The sequence below is a fragment of the Notothenia rossii genome (genome assembly GCF_949606895.1).
Source record: "Notothenia rossii genome assembly, chromosome: 6".
Taxonomy (NCBI): Eukaryota; Metazoa; Chordata; class Actinopteri; order Perciformes; family Nototheniidae; genus Notothenia; species Notothenia rossii.
This window is the reverse complement of record NC_136909.1, coordinates 83,421,133-83,434,933: the sequence shown is the minus strand read 5'-3', so window position 1 is coordinate 83,434,933 and position 13,801 is coordinate 83,421,133. Positions and strand designations below refer to the sequence as shown.

Below are 13,801 nucleotides of genomic sequence, written 5' to 3'. Positions count from 1 at the left end.
ACCACAGAACACACACACACACACACACACACACACACACACACACACACACACACACACACACACACTTCTATCCTTCCCTCCCCTCATTCTTCTCCCTCTTTCTCTCTCAGCTCGACCCCCCCACCATCCTCTCCCCTCAGCTGTTAATGTTGCTGCTATTTTACGTCGTCATTTATAAACTCACCCTCTGGAACATGAACACCTGAGACGTCCCCGATAAAAAACACAAAGCCCTCCCTCTTAAACACGGTTTAAAAAATATTTAAAACAGTCATTTAATAATATGTATGTTTATCAGTTCAAGTTTAACGGGCATTCGTAGGATTAATATAAGTATCTTTGATATCAAATGAAAATGAAGGCGTCATCTGGATAGAGACGAATAAGGGAATCAAACTGAAATGACTCGCATGCATTAATGAATGATGACAAATCAACAAACACAATCATAATACATTAGTTTATCCTCCTTAATATATCCAGATACATTATGTCTTACTCTTATTGTCTTAAAATAAAGGATTTTAAGCTGCTATGCTTTTATTTTGATCATTAACAATGCATTGATTATCTGTGGATTGTTGAAAATGGAATCAATCACAGATTTATGAGCATTTTAAAATGATAATTTAAATTGTTTTAAAGGGGAAATCTTTTTAGAAATTTATATTTTGGACGAGACAGACACACATTTAGTCTAAAAGCTACTAAAAAAAGCTTTGTATGCGGCTATTTAGTTTAAAGTAAGTTTAAAAAGTACTTTTGTAAATTAACACTCACTGTGTCCACAGTACCGGCCCCACGTGTGTCTACATCCAACAACCCACAAACATCATATACATTTTTCAATAGGGCGTTGTGTGTGTATCATCATGTTTTCCATCACACACACAACACACACTCTATGTTAACAATTCATATTATTAACGGATCTCATAGTTACCATTTATGGAGAATTTAGGAGGGAAAATGTTAAAGCTTTATTGTGGAAAGCTTTAACAAAACTGTTTTGCGTCTTGGTCAGGGGTGTCCAACTAAATGTAATCGCGTGCCACATTAACATCATGGTTGAACTCAAAGGGCCAGTTGTAACTTCAACACTATATAAAAATACATGTATAAATATTTAATATATATGAAATAATGTATTATATTACATTATTGCCTCTGCATTGGATTATTTTCGGATAGGGTAATAAATTCATAATTAACTGCGTCTGAAAGAAGAAGTCTAGGGTCAATAATTACAAGTCTCTTCAGTGAGAATGTCACAAAATGATTGAAAAAGAAAAGCCAAAAAGTGACATTTTGAAAAAAAGCAACATTTTGAATAAAAGTGAAATTCTGAGAAAAATGCAAATACAAAAGAAAAGAGGCATATTTTGAAGAAAAAAAGTCAAATTCTGAGAAAAAAGTCAAATTCGAGATGCATTGTGGGACATGTAGTTTATGGGCAACGTGCTTCTGTAAATCGGCATGTAACCGTATAACAAACATATTATATTCTTTGCAAGCTCTTGTGGGGCCTCATAAAATGAAGTCACAGGCCGGATTTGGCCCCCGGGCTTTGAGTTTGACACCCCTGGTCTAGGTAATAATCAAAAGTAGAGAGACTCTTTATTTTGAGTACAATAACTTTGCTTTTACAAACTTTAAATCCACCACAAAAGAAAATTAGTAACACATGTATCTAATATAACAGGAGAAATATAACTCATTCACGTTTCTCTTCTTCGTTCACCCCCACATCTCCACTCTCATACGCCTTTTTTACATTTAAAGTAATTCACTACTCTTAAAGGTCACCTATCATGCTATTCTTAGGCAATAGCATAGGTCTCAGAGATATACAAATATATACAAAACATGTCTATGAAGTGTTTTGCTCAAAATACCAAACAGATCACCCACTCTAGCCATGCCTCATATCCCTCTATTTCACTTCCTGTTTCTAAAGTGATGATTTGGGTATAAAGCTTTAAAAAAAAAAATAAGAATTGATAACAAATAAAAAAGTAGGGGTCTGAGCTCATGCGGGACCCGGCAGCTACTGTCTAAACTAAATACTGCCGTGATGAAACACCATATCATGGATTATCAAGGATTCTCTCTGAAACGGTATGGAGCTCAAAGGCTTTCTCTCTTGCCGGTTATACCACAAGGTGAGTTCCTTTTTACTTCCTGCTTCTTCACACACATGCTCTCCAGTACAGGTTAGCTCTGAGTGTTAACGATGCTAATGTAAACACCGACCATATTACGTCCAAAGCAGTCGGGCTTTGTTTCTGATAGCAACGTTTCTGATAGGGCCGTGGGTCCACATTTCAGATATTACGTCATATCGGACACAAATCTGGATCAGCTCCGTTGTAGCCCCGTTTTTAGAGATTTGGGTACGGAGGAAAAGAGAGGGTTTTCTTTTATTTTCTGACGCTGCGTGAGTTCCCCGACACACCGGGGACACATTGATGTATAAAAGACATCAAAAAGTGCATTTTGCATGATAGGTCCCCTTTAAGTAAACAAACAGGCCAAACAGTTATGCAAATGTTAATTTCAAGTTGTATACATAATATCGTTTATATGGTGTTTCACTGTCCTTAGAGCAGGTCCATATCTAGAAGTCTGAATTATGAGAAGTCATTCAAAATAATTTGCAGAAAGTCATTCCCTAAAAAGTACATTCTGACATTTTTCCATACCTTTTTATCATTCTTCACACTGACCATCTTCAAAATCATTCAACATCTTCATGGGAAACTGCTCCTACATGAACTTATAAGCATTTACATGCACTGTGTGTACATTATACATGTGTGTGTGTGTTCCTACTTCATCCTCCACATAGTAGTTACTCAGTTAAAACCCTGCGTCACTGTGACTCTGTTTTGTATCACCATTATTGTGTCTTATATGTTTTTCAATTGTTAACTGTTGCATGTCCATCCAGCCCTTTCATTGGTTCCCTGACTAACACCCATGTTCCCCAATAAACCCTGTCTGAACCAATCAGATCGCTCAGACCCGTTCTGTTTTACCTGTCCATGTGTTATCCATGTGTTCACTTTCCTTCACATACAGTAGGTGTTTCTTTTGTTTGCATGCTGTCACCATCATTCAGTTTCAGTTTTCTGTCATTGTTGTCTCATGTTCTTCACCAGTGTTCATCCTGGGGCTTTATTTTAATGCATTTGTTATTATTATTTTGGTTTGTATAGAACGCTGCTTTCTTTGACGTAGTTCACAATCAGGAATATCAAACAATAGTTGAATTTAATAATCAAACAGGAAGCTAGCTACACGAAGTTCCTGCTGTTTTCTTGTTCATTATTTTACCACCAACAATGAAAGTATTTCTAGTTTTCTATTGAACAGATTCCACGTGCTTAAATACATATTCTATAAACATATACTTGTAAATATAAGAAGTCGATTACATACTAAAAAAACAGTCCAATCAGGAATGAAGCTGGGCAGACATTGAGAGGTTTTAAGTTATTAAGGTGATCTCAAACCAAATACATTTTCTGCAATGCATGTCCCGGTGCAAAAAAACTTCAAATCAGACAAAAACAGTTGCAAGAATTCACCCCGATTCTGAAACAATCCGCACAAAGTCTACACTGCTCGGCTTTGTCGGGTGGTTTGTCTATAAACTATTAAATCCATAATGAAAGGGATATTTGTCAAAGCTATCTTCAGTAGTATTACTTCATTGACCCTGATATAAGTAAAAGTAAGTAACATTTATTTATAAAGCGCTTTTCACAGACAGTCACAAAGTGCTTGACAGAACATTCAAACATCATAGGAATCATAAAATAATAAATGACCGCACAAGGCACGTGTTAAGAAGTGCTGAAAACACATATATATATATAGATGTATATGATAGTTTAGTCCAGTAAAATAAGTGTTGTAAAATACAATTTTTATTCTAGCTCTTATCATAGATTCCAATATTTGGTTAAGATATACTCCTTAGTCTTGAATTTCTGCGTTATGTGTTAAAAAATGTAAAATGTGTACGTACTCGCCTTAATTCGCCTTCAAGAAAGCTCGACATGTTTTCATTGTCTTTCAATAAGAGTTTCCGGGATGGTATAACATTTTGTAAGCAAATAAAAAAAATCTCCCTTCACTTTGATTAGCTGTCAGGGAAAGCTCTTATAATTAGTCCAATCAAGTAGATTCTCTCGGGATCATTTGAACTCCAATAAACGCTCATGTGATTGGTGTAACTTTTTCGCTGAGCTCTTGATAACATCTCCCAGGATCTTCCGTAGCGTTACTTCATTGACCCTGATATACGATAGTTTTGTCCAGTAAAATCAGTGCAGATGATCCTCTAATGGTGCATTTCCACTACAGCACGAATTAAGCGTGCAGTGCCAAACCCGGCCCGTTTTTGGTTGCGTTTCCACTAGGCGTAGTTCCAGCTAGCGGGTACTTTTTCACAGTTTTTCTGGCCACATAAAATCCAGGTTCTTTCCGGGCCAACAACCGGGCTGAGTATGCTAAACTAGTGAGAGAATCACTGGCAAGGGGGCTACAACTACAACACAATGAACATATTTTACCGTGATTTAATTGTAATACACGTTTCTAAATGATGCCGAAGTAACAACATACTGATACCGGTTAGTAAAAACCATGAATTAATGCTTTTTGAAGTCTGCAGACAGACGGCAGGCGAAGAACCTTTTAAAATGCGTGTTTTCTGAAGGAGCTTGGCTAAGCTAACGCAGTATATGCTCCGACCGTCCACACTCACAACAACGGCCTACAGACATAAATAAACCAGCGACTGTATTCTCCATGACACAGACAGTCTGTGGTTTGTACTTGTTTAACTTGTGTCTAGTTTCTGAACAGATATGAGGAGCTGTGAGCTCTGAGCGCTAACAGCTAACGGCTAATGTTGGTTTTGTGGTTCGCATTGGAGAGGACGTCACGGCTCCGCCTACACTGCGTTACTATAGTTACCGCCCCAGCTACTAAACTGTAATGGAAACGCAGCATAAAGTGAGCCTGGCCTAACGAGGCTTAACTATACCGTACTAAGCCGTGCGAGGCCCTGCAGTGGAAATGCGCCATTAAACATTTTGATTCTAGCTCTTATCATAGATTCCAATATTTGGTTAAGATATGCTCATTTGTATTTCTGCGTTAGTGATAACATTCGTACGTACTCGCCTTAATTCGCATTCAAGAAAGCTTGCTTACATGTTCTTCAATAAGAGGACCATGATGGTATAACGTTTCACAAGCAAAAACAAAAATCTCCCACTCTTTGATTATCTGTAAGGGAAAGCTCTTCCTAATTTGTCCAATCAAGTAAATGTTCTCAGGATAATTTGAACTCCAATAAACGTTTTTTTTTTCACCGAGCTCTTGATAAAAGCTCCCAGGATCTTCAGTAGCATGACTTCACTTAAAATAAGTGTCGATGATCCTCTAAAATAAATGTTTTGATTCTAGCTCTTATCATAGACTCCAATATTTGGTTAAGATATGCTCGTTTGTATTTCTGAGTTGGTGTTAGCATTTGTACGCACTCACCTTAATTAATGTTCTTCGTCGTCTTTCGATAAGAGTTTCCAGGGTGGTATAAAGTTTCACAAGCAACAACAAAAATCTTTTTTCGGGTCCACTCGATCATTTGAACTCCGATAAACTTAGGTTTTGACAAAAAGCTCCCAGGATTGGTCCAGCTCTTGCCTTCCATCGGTTAAAGCTCCCAGGATTGGTCCAGCCCCTGAACTGGTCTCATAAAGAGCGTCCACCATTGGTCCAGCCCTGAAGAGCCCAGTGAACGGGTAATAAGCATCCGGTTGGAGTGGGTGTGGTGTGGAAACAAATAAAATCTGTCTGAATACTAGGCCAATCGCATTATCCCCTCACAAATATTGACGCCAAGTAATGAATTCCAAGCAATTTTTGTGGATAATTGTTTGTGTGTTTTTGTTGTGTGTTTACCATCTGCTAGCTTCTCCCTCTACTCGACTTTCTTCACACTGTCCACCGTGTTGTGTGTGTGTGTGTGTGTGTGTGTGTGTGTGTGTGTGTGTGTGTGTGTGTGTGTGTGTGTGTGTGTGTGTGTGTGTGTGTGTGTGTGTGTGTGTGTGTGTGTGTGTGTGTGTGTGTGTGTGTGTGTGTGTGTGTGTGTGTGTGTGTGTGTGTGTGTGTGTGTGTGTGTGTGTGTGTGTGTGTGTGTGTGTGTGTGTGTGTGTGTGTGTGTGTGTGTGTGTGTGTGTGTGTGTGTGTGTGTGTGTGTGTGTGTGTGTGTGTGTGTTATAAGTGGTGTTGTGATTTACTGTGCATGTCCTAAAGTCTGTGATCAGTGCATGTGTGTGTTACCTCTCTGTGCTCCTAATGTTCAAAGCAGGTGTTTCCTAATCAGAACTGGAGTCCAGCGCTGAACTCACTTTATTACATGCTGGAAAATAAACGCTTAAAATGCTTTAATAATTAAGAGGCTGACGAGTAATTTAGTTGAGTTAAGAGTCTAAGATTAGCTTGCACTGGTTTCGTAACTTCAGGCTTAACTCTAGATAATCCAGAAAGACTTTGAACGTGATTTTGACGTACTCTCGTTTAATCCAAACACTATTAGAGCTGTAACTAACCATGAATTACAATATCACAGATTATTTTCTTAATAATTGTAAATAGTTTGGTCCAAAAAAGGACAATAAATACGGAACAATGATAATCACAGTTTCTCGAAGTCCAAGGTATCGGTGCAAAAACCCAATTGATTTACTTATGTTCTAACATGGAGAAAAGCACGACATCACATTTTAATAAAACATATTTTTGAGAGGCTGAAGACAGCATTTTCTTGACATCTATGAAAAAATACTGTAGAGATACTGTACTTTAGAATTGGCAGATTCAGGAGGAATGTGTTGACTCAATTATTATTATTATAAGTCATAAAAGTAGCAGACAAACACCGGACAGGAATGCATCTTCACTCAGGTTTTAGCTCAGTTTAGAGAAGTCCCTACCCAGCTTTTGATCTGCTCCGCTCTGCATGCTGCAGCTCTGATAATCCTGATTTACAGCTTCTGTGTCCGAGAGAGAAAGATAAAAAAAAAATATATATATATATAATAGCGTATGTTACTGACATCCATTCCTGCTCAGTCCTCCTCTGATTGGCTCTTATGTTCTGTTTCCAGGATGGGACCGCTGAAGGTGGAGAGGTGGTGAATGGAGTGTCAGAGCCCAGCCCTACGGGGTCTCCCGGGGGCGCTCGCAAGGGCAAGATCAGCCAGGCGGCAACGCTGCCGGCGAAGACCCAGCTGGACGCCCCCCCCTCCCAACTGGAAGCATTCCTGCACCGCAAACACGAGTGGGAGGGACACAACAAGAAGGCTTCAAGCAGGTAGGATCGCCTCAAATCCTGAAGACTAAAGGGCTTTATTGTCATATGCACAATAGGAACAGCGATGCAACATACAATGCACTTGAGAAAATAAACATTCAAAACGGCAATAGATGTAACTTCAAGTATATTGCAGGAATTATCAGTAAGAGTGCAATATTTGCCTCTTGTTAAAAAAGGATTAACAAACATTTGACTTAGTTTGTTCATATTTGACTTAAAAAATCTGTCAAGGGACTACAGATGAAAAATTGCTTCTTGGCTAACTCTTGCACATTTACTGAATTGTTGAATAATGTGTCCCTGTTCAAATCTATGAATAAAGATTTTGTTTATTTTCTGTAAAATACAAATATTTATTTTTAGCGGGGCTAATGCTAATGCCACAAATACAATGGCGGCTTCACAAAACTTTTCCGAGTTTTACCCGGGCGTGGTTTGCAATTCGCCCAGCCAATCGAAAATGGAACTTTTTTTCTCCCCAGGAAAGTACCTGCTCTCTAGCAGGCATTAAAAATGGGGGAAAAGTTCTCATGAACTAAGTTCTCTTTTTGGTGTGAACGCAAAATCCCAGGAACTATCTAAACGGGAAAAGTACTCCGGTGTGAAAGCGCCTATTGTCAATTCCTAGGTCTTGTAGTTTTGTTTGCCCCTCCCTCCCTACTTTCTGTGCACTAATTGAAAGCTGGCTTTACGTTTCTGTATTAATATAATGTGTGTTTGTCTGCAGGTCGTGGCACAACGTGTACTGTGTGATAAACCAGCAGGAGATGGGCTTCTATAAGGACCAGAAGAGCGCGGCTCAGGGCATCCCGTACCACAGCGAGATCCCCGTCACTCTGAAGGAGGCCGCCTGCGAGGTGGCGCTCGACTACAAGAAGAAGAAACACGTCTTCAAACTCAAGTGAGAATCTGGATAACTGATCTGTAATGCAGAGAAATAGGATCTGCAAGTCTGACTCAAAGGATGAATCATTTAGTTTATCTTTTACCTTTAACAGAACAACAACCTTTCTGTAGGTTTAACAGTGAATATTAACACCTGATTTTGTATTTAAAGTGCACCTATCATGCTACTTTGAGGCATATATTATGGGTCTCAGATATATACAATTATATAAAAACATGTCTATGATGTGTTTTGCTCAAAATACAAACGGATCATGCATTTTAGAAATCCCTCATACCCCTCTATTCCAGCTGTTAGAGAAATGCAGATTTTGGGTCCTTAGCTTGAAAAGAGTTAATGCCTGATCAGAATTCTACCGGAGATAAAGTTAAATTCTGCTGTGATAAAACACCATCCTGTTCTAAACCACATCAAGGATTATTTCTGAAACAGTATGGAGCTCAAATGCTTTTTCTCTTGTGGGTTTATCACAAGGTGAGTTCCTTTTTTTATTTCCTGCTTTTTAAACACATGTGCTCTCCAGTACAGGTTAGCTCTGAGTGTTAGCGATGCTAATGTAAACAAAGACGAGATTACGTCCAAAACACGTCAGGCATTGTTTCTGATAGCAACTGTCTGTGGGTCCGTCGCCGATTTGACGTCATATCGGCAGCAAATCTGTATCCCCTCGTTGTACCCCCGTTTTTAGAGATTTGGGTACGGAGGAAAAGAGAATGGGTTTTATTTTCTGACGCTGCGTGAGCTCCCCGACACACCGGGGACATATTTATGTATAAAAGACATTTTGCATGATAGGCCCCCTTTAATGTGTTTTCTACCTTCCACAGGATTACTGATGGGAATGAGTATCTCTTCCAAGCCAAAGACGAGGTACGTTTTACATTGTTTTGTATTTTCATGGTTATTATTTTTATTTTTAAGGTGATAACCATGTCTTCCTTCTCCAATAATAATGATTGTTAAATGGGCTAAATTAGTCTCATCATTACTGTAAAACCCTAATTGTTACTCACATTATTTTTCTTATTTTTAACTTGAATATTTGTTTATGTTATTTGGTAGTTGTAATTTAGTCGTATGGAAAAATACGAGTAATTTTTTTTGTCTTTTAGTTTATAAAATATTGTAATTAAATTTGATTTGTGATAACTGATAACAAATACTATACAGGATTTAATTAACAGATACAATATCCACACACCTAACCGCCCCCCTCTCTCTCCCCCAGGAGGAGATGAGCACGTGGATATCTGCCATCGCGTCGGCCATGACGGTTGAGAGTTCGGAGGTCACGCCCAGCAGCACCAGCACGCCCGCACCCCCCGCACGCGCTCAGACGCTGCCCGCCTCCGTCGCCACGGTGACCGCCGCCACCACCGCAGAGTCCAGCCCGGGGAAACGAGAGAAAGACAAGGAGAAGCGCTTCAGTCTGTTCAGCAAGAAGAAATAGATGCTCCTACTTCCTAAGTCCTACTTCCTACTTCCTTCCCTTTCCTCCTCTTCCTTCCTCTGGTGCTGTTTGGGGTTCCTTCTCATTATCCTTCAATCAAATATTCGTGGAAGATATTAGAGATTAGGTCGTAGCAACTGATTAAAACTATTATAATAATTGCAAGGGTGTAATGTATGTTAATGTAATATCAAATAATAAGGAAAAACATGCTTACTCGTTCATTCGAACACTTACTAGATATATGATATATATAAGATATATATACAGTTTGGGTTTGCTCTTCATTTTCGATATGTAAAATATTTGTTGAAGATTTCCCTGTAAATCTGTACAAATTTGGATTTTGGCAACTAGATATATAACTAACCAAAAATGTAATTAAATTGAAATATAATGTAAGGTATGTGAATGTAATAACATCAAATGATGACGAAGAAAACATGCTTTATTAAAATGTAACTCATGGATGTAAACACTTCCTACAGCAGTTACAGTAACAGCAGTTGCTACGTCAACTAAAATCCCAAACAGCCTCTCCTCCTCTTCCTCCTCCTCCTCCTCTTCCTCTCTGAAAGTGTGACTCCAGCATGCAAGCTCCGAGCCAAAACTCTCCACTCTGTGCCTAACAACCGTCGGTCCGGCTCAGAGCGACAGCTACAACACACACACACCTGTATCCTCGGTTCACTTTTTGTAAGATATGGAGCAGGATTAAAAAAAAAAAAAGGAAATGCATAAAGATTGGATTGAAGGAAACCTAATTTAAAAATCAAAAAGGAGTCTGCAAACGCTGCTGTCATAAAGATACAAACCAGAGTTTGCCGCTGAACAACAACACTTGAGAGGAGTTCCCAGAATATTCCTGTTTTATTATTCTTAATGCTATTATTTGTGTTTCCTATCTCCTCTCCGCTTTCTCATCACTCCCGGCTTTTCGTCGACTACTGCCTTGTGTGGGTTGTGTTTACGCTCCAAGCTCGTCTTTGTTTTTTCTTTTGGGAAGTTGTAGGTAGTTCCTGTTTTAGGCTCCATCCTCAGTTTTTGCGAGGCCTTGTCTTTGCAAGATGACGTGTATCCCTCTGTCGTGGGGAAAGCTGAGACCACAGCGGGGTAAACCTCTGAAATTACACCTCTTTTTTTCAACTGAAATGTCCAAAATTATGTAAAGATATCCAACACATGCTGACAGTTAAACGCTATTTGAAGTATAAAACAAAAGGTGCACTAAATTGAATTTTGTGCACTGAGTAATTGAGCTTTTCCTTTGGTTAAATGTGTGCAATAAACCTGTGAAAAGCGAATTATCATCGTTGTGCTCTGGTGCTGTCTATTTCCTGCAGACAGAAAAAGAAATGGCTGTAATTTAGAGCGTTACCCTGCGGTGCTTTGAACTGTATGTATAACTTGTGTATAACAAACTGTTAAAAAAATAAACCTGTGTTTTAATTCCACCTATATTTACTACTAATAAGACCTACCAACCGTAATAAGCTTAGTATAACTTTCTTTACCTAAAAGATCTTAATGTACACTAAACCAATCTGAATGAAGGAGAATAAATAACAAAGACCAGTAAGATTGTTTGACTTTAATTAAGTTTTATTTTCTACATTTGTGTCATTTATTTCCTCCATGTTTTTGTTTCCTCCAGTACAGTATGTGTTTTCTGTTCCACACTTACTGTAAGCTAAGGATTATTTAGTAAGGAGACGTAGATGTATTATTATATAAAAACAGAGATTACTTTAAGCATTGCTGTTAAGTGGACAAGTTGGTTCTTTTATAAAAAGCATTTACTGCAAGTGAGTAATGTTGCAGAATAATGGTCGCTTGCTTGTTGGCTTCAGCACTCCCTTTTTAATATTTTTATTTCAGACTTTGCTGCCAAGGAAGTGAAAACTGGTGGCTTTTATATGGAAGTTATTTAATGACAAAATTAACAGCAAAAAATTGCACTTGAGGATCGAAAGCATGTAGGTTTGTTAGCATGAAAACTATTTTTAAGGACAGAATTTTGACACTTCAGCCTTCCTGTCGCATGTTATCTTTCAATTTGCATGCTGTAGTTTGTTTACATGCGTGCAAAAACACAAATGAGTTTTTTGAGCCATAATATGAAGTTTAAATCCTCGAAAGTGAACGCTTTGAGAGGATGTATGCCTCTAATCAATGGTTTGATGCTTGAATGTAAATCTAAGTTAGCCAAATCTACGACAGTTTAAAGTGGACGTATTTTCCTGAGGGAATAATCCACTTGTTGCTAAATCTGCTATCAGAAAAGGTGATTTCAAATGAATCTAAATCCAACATCTTGATTAAATCTTGAATTTGTTTTGTGCTCACTTGTAATCGTGTCTTTAATTAACTTCCATACAAACAGAAAAAGTAGGAGCAAAACAGAAGGAAAGAACCCCAGAGTGTGATGAAAGGTGGGTGCGTTTGTTTTCCCCACCATGCTGGTGGTTGGTGAAACACCCGAAAGTAAAAACGTTTCGCGCGGTGATTTGTCTCGTTTTATTTTTAATTTTTGCTTCATTCTCTGGCAGTATGATCAATATAGTGTGCATTCCTCTGTCACTGTAATCATAGATATTTCTTCATATTGCACAATCAATAATGCCACAGTGGGTGGGTGGGTGGGGGGATGGGGCGTGGGCGGGTTTTTTTTAGGTGAGATTTAGTCTGTGTATTGTGGACCAGGGGTCACTGCTAGTTGGATCTGCACCCATAGACTTCTCCCCGTCTGTTACATATGTGCAAAAAGCCATTAAAATGCTTTTAAAAAGAAACCAAGTGTTGTTTTTTCTCGTGTGTGTGTGTGTGTATATATAATGTAAATGTAAAAATACACAGTTTCGAATAAAAGTCATGCATTATGACCCTCACTCCCAGCCTGCTGTGAGATAAATCTGAAGTTGTAAATGTTACTGCTGGTTGGAGGCGTGTTGGACGTCATGCACCCTCTCTCTCACACACACACACACACACACACACACACACACACACAGGCTGTCAGGGGACCTGCAGGCGCATCATCATCACCTGACTACCTGAGAGCCGCTAATACAGAGGTGTGTGTGTGCGTGTATTTTGGAGGCCGTTATTGATAATATCATAGCAACATGTCCATGTGCCAGGCTAACACACAGAACTACATTTCAAAAGCTTTTTGTTGTTGCTAAAGGTAAAATTCAAGCCATTTCAGAATGAAAATGCTTACATAACATGTCCTTTATTACATTTAACCTGTTGCGGAAACATTTCTTGATCAAATTGATATGAAACAAATAAGATGAATACATCGTTATTTGTCAGAAATGTGGTCTATTTAGTCTAAATTAATTTCCCCAAAAGTAGAAATGGGTCCGGGATGTTATGGGTTAAAAAGGAAAAATACATGTTCCCAGAGTTACTTAGAAAAAGGAGGACTGAAGTAGAAATATTTGGTGCAGTACAAACTAAATGCAGACATCAGATAATCAAAGTGAGTGTCTGTGATTTATTTAGAACAGACGTCACTTTAACTAAACAACAAATTACTCAGCAGGGATTTGCCAGGATTACAAACTTCATGCAAAGAGTTTTTAATTAAAATGCTTTTACTTCCATGATTATAACTGCAAAGAGACAAAGTGTGAACAACATCATAAATCATTTCCATGTGCAGATTTAAAAATGTAGTCAGATGAAGTCACTTGATGTTAATAGTGTTTTACAGTTTGTATTTCTTAGTTATATTTCAGGTGTACTTCTGTGTTTTGGCCACAAGATGGTGCAACAAGAGCAGTAGATCACAGATAGTTTGTGTATGAGTGGAAGTGATAAAGATTATACATTCTAGATTAATTTAAGAAGCTAAAATCTGCATTTTTTTTACATGAAAGATGAATGTTTTTCATAGTAAATATCCCTTTCAAACAATTAATCAAACGGGAACACCCCGAACACCACTCAGTTAGTGTATGAAGTTTAGTTTCTGTGCAGTCAGGACTTCCTGTTATTAAATCCTCCCACTGAGAGTCTTACAGGTTTGTTTACAGCT

The 13,801-nt window shown here is 38.4% G+C and overlaps 1 protein-coding gene across 1 annotated transcript in view; it reads left to right on the top strand.

Moving 5' to 3' along the window:
* Nucleotides 1-12,097, top strand: part of LOC307044668 (spectrin beta chain, non-erythrocytic 1-like) — a 122,918-nt gene extending 110,821 nt beyond the window's left edge. The window contains exons 35-38 of the mRNA XM_079689979.1: nucleotides 7,167-7,396; nucleotides 8,127-8,300; nucleotides 9,134-9,176; nucleotides 9,535-12,097. Coding sequence (XP_079546105.1) covers nucleotides 7,167-7,396; nucleotides 8,127-8,300; nucleotides 9,134-9,176; nucleotides 9,535-9,756 — 669 coding nt within the window. The 3' untranslated portion in view covers nucleotides 9,757-12,097. The remainder of the gene's footprint in view (nucleotides 1-7,166; nucleotides 7,397-8,126; nucleotides 8,301-9,133; nucleotides 9,177-9,534) is intronic.
* The last annotated feature ends 1,704 nt before the right edge of the window (nucleotides 12,098-13,801 follow it).